At 43.0% G+C, this 15,160-nt stretch overlaps 1 protein-coding gene across 4 annotated transcripts in view; it reads left to right on the forward strand.

Moving 5' to 3' along the window:
* The window catches only part of LOC132407649 (neutrophil cytosol factor 2-like), a 76,152-nt gene that overhangs the window by 41,655 nt on the left and 19,337 nt on the right, over positions 1-15,160 (forward strand). For all 4 annotated transcript variants that reach the window (XM_059994446.1, XM_059994447.1, XM_059994445.1 and 1 more), the window contains exons 5-6: positions 2,868-2,975; positions 5,882-5,941. In XM_059994446.1, the coding sequence (XP_059850429.1) occupies positions 2,868-2,975; positions 5,882-5,941 (168 nt within the window). The remainder of the gene's footprint in view (positions 1-2,867; positions 2,976-5,881; positions 5,942-15,160) is intronic.

Here is a 15,160-nt window from a genome sequence, read left to right on the forward strand (position 1 = left end):
TTTGTCCTTTGGAATCCACCCTTCTGTGATAGAAAGCAGTTGGAAGCCCAGCGCCAATATTTGCAATAGCTGACTGGTCACAAATTCATCTCCTGAAAATAGCTTTTGTTGTTCTTATACAGTATTCTGCCCAGTAAATAATCTTCAATCCATGTTGGTAAATTACCCACATAATTTTCTTTCATATTTTCTTCTGTGGTAAGTGAAAAAAGGATCTAGTGCTTTCCCAGCATAAACGATGAATAAATTCTTCATGAGCTTCCAGCTGAGTACGGGTATCGATCATAAATGACGTTTTGATGACAGACCCTACCATTTCATCCGGGATGATGCCTGGGTAAGTCTAGTCTGGTGGTAATTATATCTCGACATTCCGTCCCTCCTGATTGGTTAGTCCTCATCCAGTCAGATTTCTGCCCTCCCCCTTGTTTAGAATCAAATTCCAGTTCTTAGAGCAAAACTTGAGGAAAAGAACTTTAACAAAGACGAGGCTCTTGCTCTAAGTAAGAATTGGAATTTGATTGTAGACAAGGTGGGAGAGTGAAAACCTGATTGGCTGAGGACTAACCCATCAGGAGGGATGGACTATGGGGGTATAAATACCACCAGACTAGACATGCCCAGACATCATCCCTGACGAAATGGCAGAGTTTGTCATCAAAACCTCGGTTATAATCAATACCTGGCTTGAAGCCTGAGAGTTTATTTGTTTTTTCGTGGTACTTTATCAAAGGTTCAAAGAAGTGACATCCATTGGTTTACCTCCTAGTTACAAACTCAAAAACAAAACCTGACCTATACTTACTATGTTCACCTGAGCGCATAAAATGAACTGCTTGGTAATCTCAAAACAGCTGAACAATGTGAACTGTAGCTTTTATACCCGGATCCTAGTGGACATCTAGTGAGGGTTGAGTGTACCGGTGGTCTGTTAACGACCCCCTCCCTATCGCCATGCTCTCTTCCTGCTTCTGCCATCAGGAAGGTGGTACAGGAGTTTTAGGTCCCACATCAAAAGGATTAGGAACAAACATTAGCTTGTTAAACCAGAGTGGATAACTTCACTCACCCCAACACTGAAATCATTCCACAACCTATGGACTCACTTCCAATGACATCACAACCCATGTTCAGAATATTTATTATTTATTTTTTATTATTACAGTGGGATTCTGGGCACATTGGGATGAGTACATTTTGGCCCAATGAAACAGCTGCCATGAAACTATTCAAAGTTTCATGGAAAAGGTTAAAAGGTATATAAAAAAACAATCAGTCATTTAACTGAGTAACAATCTATTTGTTTAAATGAAATACAGAACAAATTAGAACATTACCAATACCTCTACTGTTCAATAGAATTGTGTATTAGGTCCTAATAGATATTGACAGCAGAATTCACCTGTTGTATTCTGTAGATTGACTGTAATAAACAAAATCAGTGCAGATAATGGACTGTCTTTATACAATACTTTAGACAATTGAATCCTCCAAATCTTCATTTTCATTGTAACATTCAAGATGATTAAGTTGATGAAGTAGTGGAATAATTTCATTTTCACTCCCAGCTGTTTCAGGAATCTCCAAGTCTCAGTGCTTGAAACTGGTGAGCTAAACAGTTCCTAATTGTCTTACTGCTTATTTCTCGCCTATTATCGGTGACAAAATCACTGTTTTTTTTTAACACTAATACAAACAACTGACTCTGTTTAAAAGCCGATTGCTGTAAGCACAGTATAATGTCTAACGGCCATGCGTGCACATGACTGATGCTAGTTAGAAGCTGTTCTGCCTCAATTAAGCAGGATAGTGTATCAACAATCGATTAGGCATCAACAGTGTGGCTTTGTGTGTGGGGAAAAAGCATACCATGAAATTAATTGAGCTTTTTAAAGAGGTGACCCAGAATACTTACAAAGCCATAGTGGCAGACATTTCCTTCATGGACTTTAGCAAAGCTTATGATAAGATAATGCATGGTAGGCTGGGTCCATTTGTTGAGAACAAACGAATCCAATTGGATACAAAACTATTTTGGTGGTAGGAGGCAGTGGAGTGCTGCTTTTTTCAGCCTGTGATTCGTGGTGTGCCAAAGGAATCAGCGATATCTCCTGTTTTGTTCTCATATATTAAACATTTGGGTAAGAATGTAGATAACAGATGACATCAAAATTGTTGGGCTATTGGACGATGTAGAGGGTTGTATTAGATTACAATGGAATCTAAGTCAGCTGGGAAAGTGGGCAAGGGAACAGTGGGGAGATATTAGTGATGCTTTTTGAGAACTTAAACCAGGGCAGGACTTGCACAGTAAATGACCAAGCTCTGGGAAGTGTTGTCAAGAAACATCCAGATCTAAGGGTATAGGGACATAGTTCTGTGAGAGTGCCAACACAGGCTGCGGAAAAAGGCATTTGGCACAATTGTTTTCATTAGTCAGGGCATTAAGTTCAGCCGTACAATTAATACAACCGTACAAATCGCTGGTGACACTATAGTTGCAGCTTTGCATGCTGTTCTGGCCGCTATGCTGTAGGATGGACATGATTAAGCTGGACAGGCTGTAGATTCACACTGCACTGCTGGGACTGGAGGGCTGCAGGTATAAGGAGAGATTGGATGGGCTGGTTGTGTTATCCCTGGAGAAAAAGAGGTGAAGGAGTGACCTTATATTAGTTTATAAATATCATGTGGGGCATAGATGATCACAGTGTTTTTCAAATGGTGAAGGAGTCTGAACTGGAGGGTATAGATTTAAAATGAGAGGACACCTGAGGGGCAAACTTTTCACACTGAGGGTGCTGGATATATGGAACGAGCTGTCACCATCGGTGCTGACGTTGATTGCCGTTGTTTGTTTCTTTCAGAGCCAAAATGCCTTTGAGCCAATTGATGTGCCTGAGGGGATCGTGTTCAGACCTAGCAAACATGAGGTGGACGAACTGAAACTCAAGGACTTCCTGGGAACGTCCAAAGTAAGTGGTTTATTTGGGGCTGAAAGTTAGTCCATTTCCCATTTGGTGTTGACCTAATCAATATACTCTAGTTATTGATGGCAGTTTACTTATAAGAATGTTTGTAAATTATAATTATATCTTCTCATAAGAAGCACAGCATGTTTCTCCAATTCACCCCATTGAGTGACCTGGGTGCAAACTAGACAGCTTGTACTTGTTTATCTTTTGAGTATCTCACACTGGTGTTTGGGTAAAGGGTCCTGTAGTGAGCATCCTGCGACTTCCCATCCACCTCACAAGTCAGTCAGTGTGGTGACGTAAGCACGGAGCCAGAGGCTGTGCTGCGGTGCTGTGTGGGGACTCGTCCGCATCAAGGAAGAGCAGTCCGGTAAAGCTATGCTAGAACAAGAGATGGCAGAGTTAATGCTGGGGTGAACATTTGTCAGATAAGGTATGAGAAAGGATGGCTTTGTTTGAAACCAGCAGGTCACCTAGTCCAGTGTAAAGACTTGGAGTCAGGTTTATCGTCACTGTTATGAAATTTGTCGTTTTGTGGCAGCAGCACAGTGCGGGTATAACACATTACTATAAGTTAAAATAAATAAATAGTGCAAAAGGTTACTAGTGAGGTGGTATTCATGGTTTCATGGGCCACTCAGCTATCTGATGGCAGAGGGGAAGGAGCTGATCCTAAAATGTTGAGAGAGGGTCTTTAGGTTCCTGTAGCTCCTCCCCGATGGTAGTAATGATAATTGGGCATGTCCCAGATGGCGAGGGTCCTTAATGATGGATGCCACCTTCTTGAGGCATTGCCTTTGGAAGATGTCCTCAATGGTGGGGTTTGCAGTGGGAGTGGAAGTTAATTAAAGAGTTCCAGTAATCTCTTTAGATAAAGGAAAGTTGCCAGGAGATTAGAAATTACCTTTGTTCAAAAAAAGGGATGAAGAGTCACTCCAGGAAACAATAGGTTTAATTACAGATCTGGGAAATCTTTTAGAAGCAATTATAAGGAGAAACAATAGTAGACACTTGAAGAAGTTTGAGTTGATAAGAGAAGAGTCATCGTGCATTTGTTAAAGAGAAATTACATTTGACTAACCCAGGTGCTTTCATGAGTTAACAAAGGAGGCGGATTAAGGGTACATGGATGTTATTTATATTGATATGCGGAAGGTGTTCAATAAAATCCCAAGGTAAAGATTGTTTAGCTAAGTTGAGTTTTGGGGCATTAAAGGGTTGCTATGCATTAAATGTAGCTGCATCATAGACTTAAAGACTGAATGCAAATCTATTGGAAAGAGAAGCAAACCAATGTTAGGCTGACATCTCCAGCACAGAGACCCAAACTACATTCAGATTGGTGGACCACATCATCTGTGTGTCTGACACCAGACTTTGGAAGCAGGCACTCCATACTAAACTATCACAATAGCACACTTCTGAGGAGCTCAGGGTGAAAATGCTTCAAAATGTTCCCAGGAATTCCTCAGAAAAGTATAACAATCCTATCTTCTCGGGAATCTCTGGACCATGACGGCTGGAGCATTTGGAAGACAAGGGGCAACTTCAGGCTGTTTATCAGGAGAATGTGGAAGCCACTTAAGAACAGCAGGAAAGAGCAGATCTCTTCTCAAACAATCCACTCACCTGTCCCAATCTCACATTGGTCATATTACCCACTCTGGAACACACAGAATTTGAGTGGAAGCAGAAATTCCTGATCCCAAAGGACTTCCAAGAAAGACAGGAAATTAGCTTAAAGGCAGAAAGTAACAAGAGAGGGTTTTAACTGGAGGTGGACAGTTCCCTATGGGTCAGTTCTAGGAAAACTTGATTTTGTGAATACAGATAACAAAAACTTGGATGTCTGTCACAAGGATATTAACAGGCTACAAAAGCCCTGGTAGGCTGATAGAATGCTTCAACAAGCAGCAGGTGAAATTTAATGCACAGAAGTGCAAACAGATACATTTTGACAAAAAGAATAAGAAAAGACAATATGGACCAAATGGTTGAACAGGGACAAAGGGACCTGAATATACAATATAATTGTGTAACTCTGAAAAATGCAGGATGTTTGAGGGAATGGTGGGGATCTTTGGACTGTTACAAAGCTGCAATAGAAACAATTCATTCAGTTCTGTTAATTTTGAGATTATAACCAAACTTCTAGAAAGCTGCAGTCAGATTTGACTTGAACAATTCCCAGGTTGAAAGATTTCAAATTCAATGAGCAAAGGAGGTTCCAAACTTTTGGCAGTCCTCTACCACCACCATCTGACTCCTTCCACTAAGCCAGTTTGTATCCAATTGGCAAATTCATCTTCAGTCCTATGCAATCTCACCTACTGGACCAGTCTACCATGGGGGCTTGCTAAAGTTCATGTAGAGAATGTCTTCGCCCTGTCCCTGCCAATCCTTTTGGTTACCTCTTTAGAAAAAATTCAAGTAAATTCATGAAACATGATGTCCTTTGCATAAAGTCATACTGACTATTCCTAATCAGTCTTTCTAAATGCAGATCGATCCTATCTCTCAGAATCCCCTCCGGTAGCTTTCCTACCTCTGAGCTCAGTGGCCTGGTGTTCCCTGGCTTGTCCTGGCAGCCCTTCATAGATAAATACCTAACATTAGCCATCTCCAGCTTCCAGCACCTCACCCATACAAGGGGAAGCTATTTATATCGGTTGGAAAAGAACATTATGCAATTACTTTAAATCATACGTAAAAACAAAAAATGCTATAATTGCCCAGCAGATCAAGTAGCATCTGAGGAGATAGAGTTATTGATTCAGGTCAATATAATTATAATGTGGAATTCGTGACCTGCATGGCAAAATAATTGACCAGTGTCCTCACTGTAGTGTAAAAAGCAAGGTTTGCGTTCCAGCAGATTAACACTCAGACTCTTACTTTCTGTTCAGGTGATCTCCTCTGTAGTCCCATATGACAGCTTCGCTGGATTCGGACCTCTTCGCCCAGTGGTATGCTTGTGCATATACTTGTCAATTGCATTTAGAGGAGAGGAGTGGAAAATGGCAAGGTGGAAGTGGGAGGAACAGGATAAGGAGCAGGATTTCGGCATGGACTAGATGGGCCGAAGGGCCTGTTTCGGCACTCTACTTTTCTATGACTCTATAAAGGGATGGAAGATACTTCTGTTTTCATGTCTATGAAAAACAGTAAGTTTCAAAGTAGTTATAGAAAGAGATATGGATTATTTGGATGGGTGATTTAGCTGACAGATTTAAATGTCATTAGACAGAATGTGGCAAACTGGAGACTGAGAGCAGCTGCTTGTTGGTAAGTCTAGATGTGGGGCGACTTTGAAAAGTGGTACTGTGAGAGTTCAGCACCAATCTGTTCCAAAAGGGTCCCGGGTGCAGTCTGTGCCTGGAGTCGGCGGACATGGACAATCTCTTAAATAAATATTTTTCAACTCTTTTCGCTAAGGAGGAAGATACTGTCATTGCAGTTTTCAGTCGGGACAGTGAGTTTAATTTTAGGGTACATTAAGATCAAAAAGAAGGAGATATTAGATGTCCTAGCGGGAATATGATGGGTAAATCCTCAGAGAGTGTCTCTTATGATTGGAAAGGGAGAAGATAAGCTGTGGCCTTGATGGAGAATTTTGAATCCTTACTGGCCACAGATGAGGTACCAGCAGTCAGGAAGACAGTCAGGCAACAGGCAATCATCAGAGCCCACTGAGAGATACTGGAGATGAATTCTGAGGGATAGTTAATCTACAATTGGAAAGGTGGTAATCAGGGACAGTTAACATTGATTTGATTGTAAGGGATTTCCTCAAGCTAATTTCAATGATTTTTTCAAATGGTAACTAATTATGCAGTTGAAGGTAGTGGGCTTGATGTGGTTAACATAGTCATAGGGTCATACAGCATAGAAATGGCCACTTTGGCCCAAGCCATCCATGTTGACCATCAAACACCACCTAATTTAATAACATTTACCAGTACTTGATGCATAGCCTTCTATGCTTAGGAATTCAAGTGTTCGCCTGGATACTTAGTCCTATAAGGTCCCTCATGGAAGAACTGGTCTAAAAGGGTAAAGCATATAGATTGAAGGCAAATTTAGTCCAAAAATTTGCTTGTAGTAAGAGGCAGAGTGAGATGGTGGAGGGTTGCTTTTGTGATGGTAAATCCGTGACCAACGGTGTACCACAGAGATCAGTACTGGGACTCTTAGTTATTTGTCCTAAGTATTAACTACCCAGGAATGTTAGGAGGTAGGTTTACAGGTGACATGATGTTGCTGATAGAGAGGTGAGTTAGATAGTGGTAGATTTAATCTCATTCTTAAGTGTGAGATGATGCATTTTGTGAGTTCAAATAAAAATAGGATACGTACTATGAATAGAAGTGTGATCCAGAGTATTGAGGTAGATAGGGCAGTGAAGGTGTATGGGATGCTTGCCTTTGTTAGATGTTCTAGGACATGATTCTTGGTTCAACATTGGTTAGGCCTAGGCAATTTTGGTTGCCACCCTATAGGAAGGGTATGATTGCACAGGAGACGATACAGAGGACATTCACGAGGGAGACACACAAAATGCTGGAGGAACTCAGCAGGCCAGGCAGCATCTATGTAAAAGAGTACAGTTGACGTTTCAGCCCGAAATGTCGACTGTACTCTTCCCCATAGATGCTGCCTGGCCTGCTGAGTTCCTCCAGCATTTTGTGTGTGTTGCTCAGATTTCCAGCATCTGCAGATTTTCTCTTGTTCACGAGGGAGACATTACTTGTGATGGAACATTTCAGTAATCTGGAAAGACTAGATAGGCTGAGTTTGTCTTTCATGGAGAGGATGAGATGAGGCAGGGTTTAGAAAATTGTGAGAGGCACAGGTAGGGTGGATAGTAAGAAACTTATCCCATATCAGAGTTGTCTCAGGACAGAGGACGTAGATTAAGATAAGCAAAAGATGTGAATGGGATCTGGAAGCTGAAGTCTGGAGGCAAAGCTCTAAGAACGTCTTCTGAATGAGCACTTGAATTGCCAGGGCACAGTAGGCTACGGACCAAGTGTTGGTAAACAAGATTAGTATAGACAGACACATGGGCATGATGGCCCAAAGACTGTATTTTTGAGCTATGTGGTTGTGACTCTATCATCTTAGAGCATTTGACCATCCCTTCATTATCAACAGCCCCAACATTTTTGTGTCATCTACAATCTAATGAGTCATAGCCCCTAAACTCTTATCAATATCATTAATGTAAATAACAAACAGCAAGAGTCCTAGCACTGATCTGCATGTTATGTCTATGGTCACGGGCTTCTGATTACAAACTCAATCCTCTGTGTTACCGTCTATCTCCCATTACCAGGCCAAATTTGAATCTAATTTGCCATCTTCTCATCTTACCATACGGTAATTTTCCATTTAGGACCTAGTCCAGGGGTCGGCAACCCGCAGCTCCGGAGCCGCATGTGACTCTTTCATCTCTGTGCTGCGGCTCCCCGTGGTTTGTTAGTTTTTAAAATGTAATTTGAAATTTGAAGATTATGGTGATCTTGTACAATCTAAAAACGTTGTGGAGACCCCATTTCCAGGCACATCCAAACCGGCTCACAATTAGCCACCGTTCCTGCTAAGGGAGATAGCCTACGGGGGTTTGTGAGTACGTGTCTTTTGGAGCATCCGCACCCTCAGGGATGGGTTGAGGGAGGCTTTAAAGCAAGGCTGTTTAGTTCGAATAAAGTTATCTTTGACTGCAGTGTCTTTATTTTAGCGCTGCGTGTAGCACACCGCTACAACGTGCTTTTTATCGCTATTAATATACATCACCACTGCCAATGCCTGACACCCGCCAGTGCACGCTTTCTTTTAATTCTTTGATCCAAGGTAGGCTAACTATGGAGTAACCTTCAATCCAACATCTTTTTTTCGGAGTTCAAAATGTTTTTGTTGCATGCAGAAATGTAATTTCGTTTTCTCTGCAGGAGTTCATCAATTTCATAAATGCAACACATTATAGTTTGTTTATACACAGCATAAAGGCAAAAAAAAACCGTTGTATGCAATGTTATTTCATTTTAAATGTCAAACGGGTTTTGTGGCTCCCAGTGTTTTCTTTTCTGTGGGAAATGGGTCCATATTGGCTCTTTCAGTGGTAAACATTGCCGACCCCTGACATAGTCAAAGGCCGACACTAGTGTCCTATTGACCATGTCAATCATGTTATCTTCTCGTTATCTCTGAAAATTTTTGATTAGTCGCTGGGAATCTGTGGATGATACTGTTTTATGAACTGCACAGATATATTGTTTTATAGCTGGCATCTGTGGACTCCACTGGGTTTTGAATGAGAATCTCTGGACTATATATCACTGTCTCATATCACTGCGTCTAGATCGTGGAGTTGACTCACCAACTACACTGTGTGAACTCCTTCAGCAGTGGTTCAAGAAAGCAACTCACGGCCACCTTTCAGGAATATGTAATTAATGCTGGCATAGTTAATAATTCCCTGATTTGTAAAATGATAAAAAATAGATTGTATTAGGTTATATGAACATCAAAAATAGAAGGAGTAGGTAATTAAACCCTTTGAACCTCTTGACCATTCAACATGATTATCCACTCCCTCACCCTTTCCTACCTTCTCCTTATATCCCTCAATTCCCTTCACATGGAGAAGTATATCTACCTTCTACATGAATCAGTCTAGGGACAAAGTCCCCACAGACTCTGAGAGAAGAATTTTCTCCTCAGCTTAGTTCTAAGTGGTCTTCTTCATATCCTGAGATTGTCATCCTGGTCCTGAATTCCACATCCAATAGAAACATTTTCCCTGTGTCTAACCCATCAAGTCCTGTTTGAATTTTATTGTTTCTACAAGATCCCTTCTCATTCATTTGTTCTGCAATGAAGATAGCACCGACCAACTTATTCTTTTCATACTTGCCATCCCAGGGATTAATCCAGTAAATTTTGTGTCACTTGTTCCATTACGTGAACATTCTATCGGATAAAGTGACCAAAATGGAACGTAATACCCCCTGCAATGGCAGCAAGACACCCTTGACCCTTGTAAAGAAGACCAAAGTGACACTTCCCTTCTCAATGCTTGTTGCACCTGAATGCACGAACTTGTCTAAATCAACTTGGAGCCTGTTTGCATCTCCTCGTAGATCACACGCAGTTTTGTGTTGTCTACCAATACAGAGATCTACGTTTAGTTTCCTGGACCGCTGTGGGTTATGGGCGGGGTGCTGCAGATGTGGTAGTTTACGGGTGGGGTCCTGAGTGCTGTGGTGAGCTAGGGGTGGGGTCCTACTAAGTGTGATCACATATGGGTGGGGAGGCTTGTATGTGATAGATTACTTGTAAATGCCCTGTGGTCTGTGGTGAACGGGACACGAGTCACATTGTTACACAGCATTTTTTTTTAAGAGCTGCTATCTTGCAGCTCCACCAACCAGTGTTTGATCCTGACCTTTGGGGCTACTTGTGACTCTGTGGCTTTCCCTGTATGTATTACCACCTTCCACACCCCAAAATGTGTTGATTGATAAATTACCCATGGTAAATTACACCTCAGTATAAATACGAGGCAAATAATCAGAAAGGAGTTGATGTGCAGGTGGGAGAGAGTAAGTTCAGGGCTACAAAAAGAGCTTAACTAACAACCAATCTAGACATCAAAAATTTTGAGAGGAGGGAATTTCAATCAGGTCCACTGCCCGAGTAGAAAAAAAAGCTTTGACCAGCAACCAATTGGCATGATTAGCAAGAACAATTTACAGGAGGGCAGGGCAAGCGTAGCAGCTATTGTCACAGTAGACATCGTCTGAGTGGAGATCTTGAAGTTTTAGCTCTTTGAGCCTTCAGCGAAAGAGAGGCTTCAGTCAGAGAAAGCAAAGAAAAGCTCTAGGTTAAGTTTTTTTTCCTTCCCCCCCACCCCCCAGCCATTATATCTGCTCAGCTGGGACAGTAGAGATCCACTGCATCTGCTCTCAGGGTGAGGCTTTTCACTCTAGAATGAAAGAGATGTCTTCCTTTTTTAAAGAAAGGGGCTTCCCTTCCTCCACCATTGAGGCTGCCCTCAACCGCATCTTCTCCATTTCACGCATGTCTGCTCTTACCCCATCAACCCCATGGATAGGGTTCCTCTTGTCCTCACCAACCTCCACATCCAGTACATAATTATCTGAAACTTGCGCCATTTTCAAATGGATCCCACCACCAAGCACATCTTTCCCTACCCACCCCCCCAACCTTCTGCTTTCCACAGGGATTGCTCACTATATGACTCCTTCCCCAACAATCTATCTCCTGGCACTTACCCTTGTAAGTGGAACAAGTGCTTCACCTGTCCCTACACCTCTTCCCTCACTATCATTCAGGGCCCCCCACAGTTCTTCCAGGTGAGGCAACACTTCACCTCTGAGTCTGTTGGGTGCTCCCGGTATGGCCTCTTGTATATCGGTGAGACCCGACGTAGATTGGGAGATTGAACCGCTGGGCATCTATGCTCCATCCGCCAGAACAAACGGGATCTCCTAGTGGCCACCCACTTTAATTCCACTTCCCATTCCCTTTCCGATATGTCCATCCATGGCTTACCCCACTTAGGTGGGAGGATTAACACCTTGTATTCCGTTTGGGTATCTTCCAACCTGATGGCATGATTATCGATTTCTCAAACTTCCAGTAATGCCTCCACCACCCACTTTCATCATTTCCCATCCCCTTTTTCCTCTCTCATATTATGTTTTTGCCCAGCCATCACTTCCCTCTGGTGCTCCTCCCCCACTTCATCTTTCCTCCATGGCCCGAAACGTCGACTGTACCTTATTCCATAGATGCTGCCTAACTTGCTGAATTCCTCCAGCACTGTGTGTGTGTTGCTCGGATTTCCAGCATCTGCAGACTTTCTCTTGTTTTGAGGACAGTAGAGATGCCAGGGAGGATAGTGGGATGCTCCTTTTGCGGGATGTTGAAAGGCGGGAAGATCTCCAGTCTCCCTGACGACTACAACTGTGAGAAGTGCATCCAGCTGCAGCTTCTAACAAACTGCAGGAGTTGGAGCTGGAACTTGATGAAGTCTGGATCATTTGGGAGGCTGAAGGGGGTGATAGTTAGGACATATGGTAAGGTAGTTACACCCATGGGGTAGGATACAGGAAACTGGGTTACAGTTAGGAAGAGGAAATGGGTTAAGGAACCAGTGCGGAGTACCCCTGTGGCCATCCCCCTCAAATACAGTTACATCACTTTGGATACAGACCTAACAGAGGAAGGTCATGGTGGTCGAGTCTCCGGCACACTGTGACTCAGAAGGGAAGGAAGGAGAAGAGGCACACTGGTGATAGGGGATTCATTAGTTAAGGGAACAGATAGGACGTTCTGTGGGCAAGATTTCTGGATGGTATGTTGCCAGGGTCCAGGATATCTCAGATTGAGCCCTCAGCATTCTTAAGTGGGAAAGTGAACAGCCAGAAGTTGTGGTCCGTGTAGGTACCAATGACATAGGGAGGACGAGTGAAGAGGTTCTGCACAGGGAGTTAGGTGCTAAGTTAAAGGGCAAGACCTCCAGGGTTGTGATCTCAGGATTCCTACCCATGCTACGTGCTAGTGAGGCCAGAACGAGGAAAATAATACAGTTTAATATGTGATGAAGGAGTTGCTATAGGAGGGAGGGCATAAATTTTGGATCATAAGGCTCTCATCCAGGGGAGATGGGACCTGTACAGAAGGGACGGTTGGCACCCGAACAGGATGGGACTAATACCGTAGGGAAACGGTTTGCTAATGTTGCACGGTGGGATTTAAACTAGAGTTACAGTGGAATGGGGACCAGAGTGTCAGAACAGTTAATGGAGAGGTTGTGGAGGCAGATGTAAGACCTTAGACAAAGTCAGGAAACAAAAGGTTGAGCATGCTGCGACTACTGTCCTGAGCTGCCTACATTTCAATGCAAGAGATATCATAGGAAAGGCAGATGGTAGTGCTGAAGATGAGGTAGCTGGTTTACAAACAGGCAATGTGTGGTGAGGATAGGCTGTTGATAGGGCAAAATTGCAGTCAACAGGATGAGGTGCAGTGTAAAAGGTAGATGAAATCGAAAAAAGGTGAATACAGGACTGAAGGTGTTGTATTTGAATGCATGGAATATATGAAATAAGGTAGATGAACTTGAAGTACAGTTGCAGATTAGCAGGTACGATGTTGTGGGCATCACGGAATCATGGCTGAAAGAAGATTATAGCTAGGAGCTTAATGTCCAAGGGTTCTCATTGTGTTGAAAGGACAGGCAGCAAGGCAGAGGGGCTGGCATTGCTCTGTTGGTGAAATCAAATCATTAGAGTAACATAGAAACATAGAAAGCCTACAGCACTATACAGGCCCTTTGGTCCACAAAGTTGTGCTGAACATGTCACTACCTCAGAAATTACCAGGCTTACCTATAGCCCTCTATTTTTCTAAGCTCCATGTACCTATCCAAAAGTCTCTTAAAAGACCCTATCATATCCGCCTCCACCACTGTTACTGGCAGCCCATTCCACACATTCACCACTCTCTGAGTAAAAAACTTACCCCTGACATCTCTGTACCTACTACCCAGCACGTTAAACCTGTGTAATCTTGTGGCAACCATTTCAGCCCTGGGAAAAAGCCTCTGACTATCCACATGATCAATGCCTCTCGTCATCTTATATACCTCTATCAGGTCACCTCTCATCCTCCGTCACTTCAAGGAGAAAAGGCCAAGTTCACTCAACCTATTCTCATAAGGCATGCTCCCCAATCCAGGCAACAGCCTTGTAAATCTCCTCTGCACTCTTTCTAGGCTTCCACATACTTCCTGCAGTGAGGTGACCAGAACTGAGCACAGTACTCCAAGTGGGGTCTGACCAGGGTCCTAAATAGCTGCAACATTATCTCTCAGCTCCTAAATTCAATTCCACAATTGATGAAGCCCAATACATCATATGCCTTCTTAACCACAGAATCAACCTGTGCAGCTGCTTTGAGTGTCCTATGGACTCGGACCCCAAGATCCCTCTGATCCTCTACACTGCCAAGAGTCTTACCATTAATACTATATTCTACCATCATATTTGACCTACCAAAATGAACCACTTCACACTTATCTGGGTTGAACTCCATCTGCCTCATCTGAGCCCAGTTTTGCATCCTATCAATGTCCCGCTGTAACCTCTGACAGCCCTCCACACTAAGCACAATACCTCCAACCTTAGTGTCATCATCAGACTTACTAACCCATCCCTCCACTTCCTCAAACAGGTCATTTATAAGAATCACGAACAGTAAGGGTCCCAGAACAGATCCTGAGGCACTCCACTGGTGACCGACCTCCATTCAGAATATGACCCGTCTACAACCACTCTTTGCCTTCTGTGGACAAGCCAGTTCTGGATTCACAGAGCAATGTCTCCTTGGATCCCATGCCTCCTTACTTTCTCAATAAGCCTTGCATGGGGTACCTTATCAAATTCATTGTTGAAATCCATATACATATACACTACATCTACTGTTCTTCCTTCATCACTGTGTTTAGTCACATCCCCAAAAAATTCAATCAAGCTCATAAGGCACGACCTGCCCTTGACAAAGCCATGCTGACTACTCCTAATCATATTACACCTCTCCAAATGTTCATAAATCTTGCCTCTCAGGATCTTCTCTATCAACTTACCAACCACTGAGGTAAAACTCACTGGTCTATAATTTCCTGGGCTATCTCTACTCCCTTTCTTGAATAAAGGAACAACATCTGAAAACCTCCAATCTTCGGGAACCTCTCCCCTCCCCATTGATGATGCAAAGATAATCGCCAGCGGCTCAGCAATCTCCTCCCTCACCTCCCACAGTAGCCTGGGGTATATTTTGTCCGGTCCTGGCGACTTATCCAACTTGATGCTTTCCAAAAGCTCCAGCACATCCTTGTAATATCTGCATGCTCAAGCTTTTCAGTCTGCTGCAAGTCATCACTACAATCACTAAGGTTCTTTCCCATAGTGAATACTGAAGTAAAGTATTCATTAAGTACCTATGCTATTTCCTCCGGTTCCATACACACTTTCCCACTGTCACACTTGATAGGTCCTATTTTTTCACGTCTTATCCTCTTGCTCTTCATATACTTGTAGAACGCCTTTGGGTTTTCCTTAATTCTGCCTGCCAAGGCCTCTCATGGCCCCTTCTGG

This window comes from Hypanus sabinus, chromosome 18 (assembly GCF_030144855.1).
Source record: "Hypanus sabinus isolate sHypSab1 chromosome 18, sHypSab1.hap1, whole genome shotgun sequence".
Taxonomy (NCBI): Eukaryota; Metazoa; Chordata; class Chondrichthyes; order Myliobatiformes; family Dasyatidae; genus Hypanus; species Hypanus sabinus.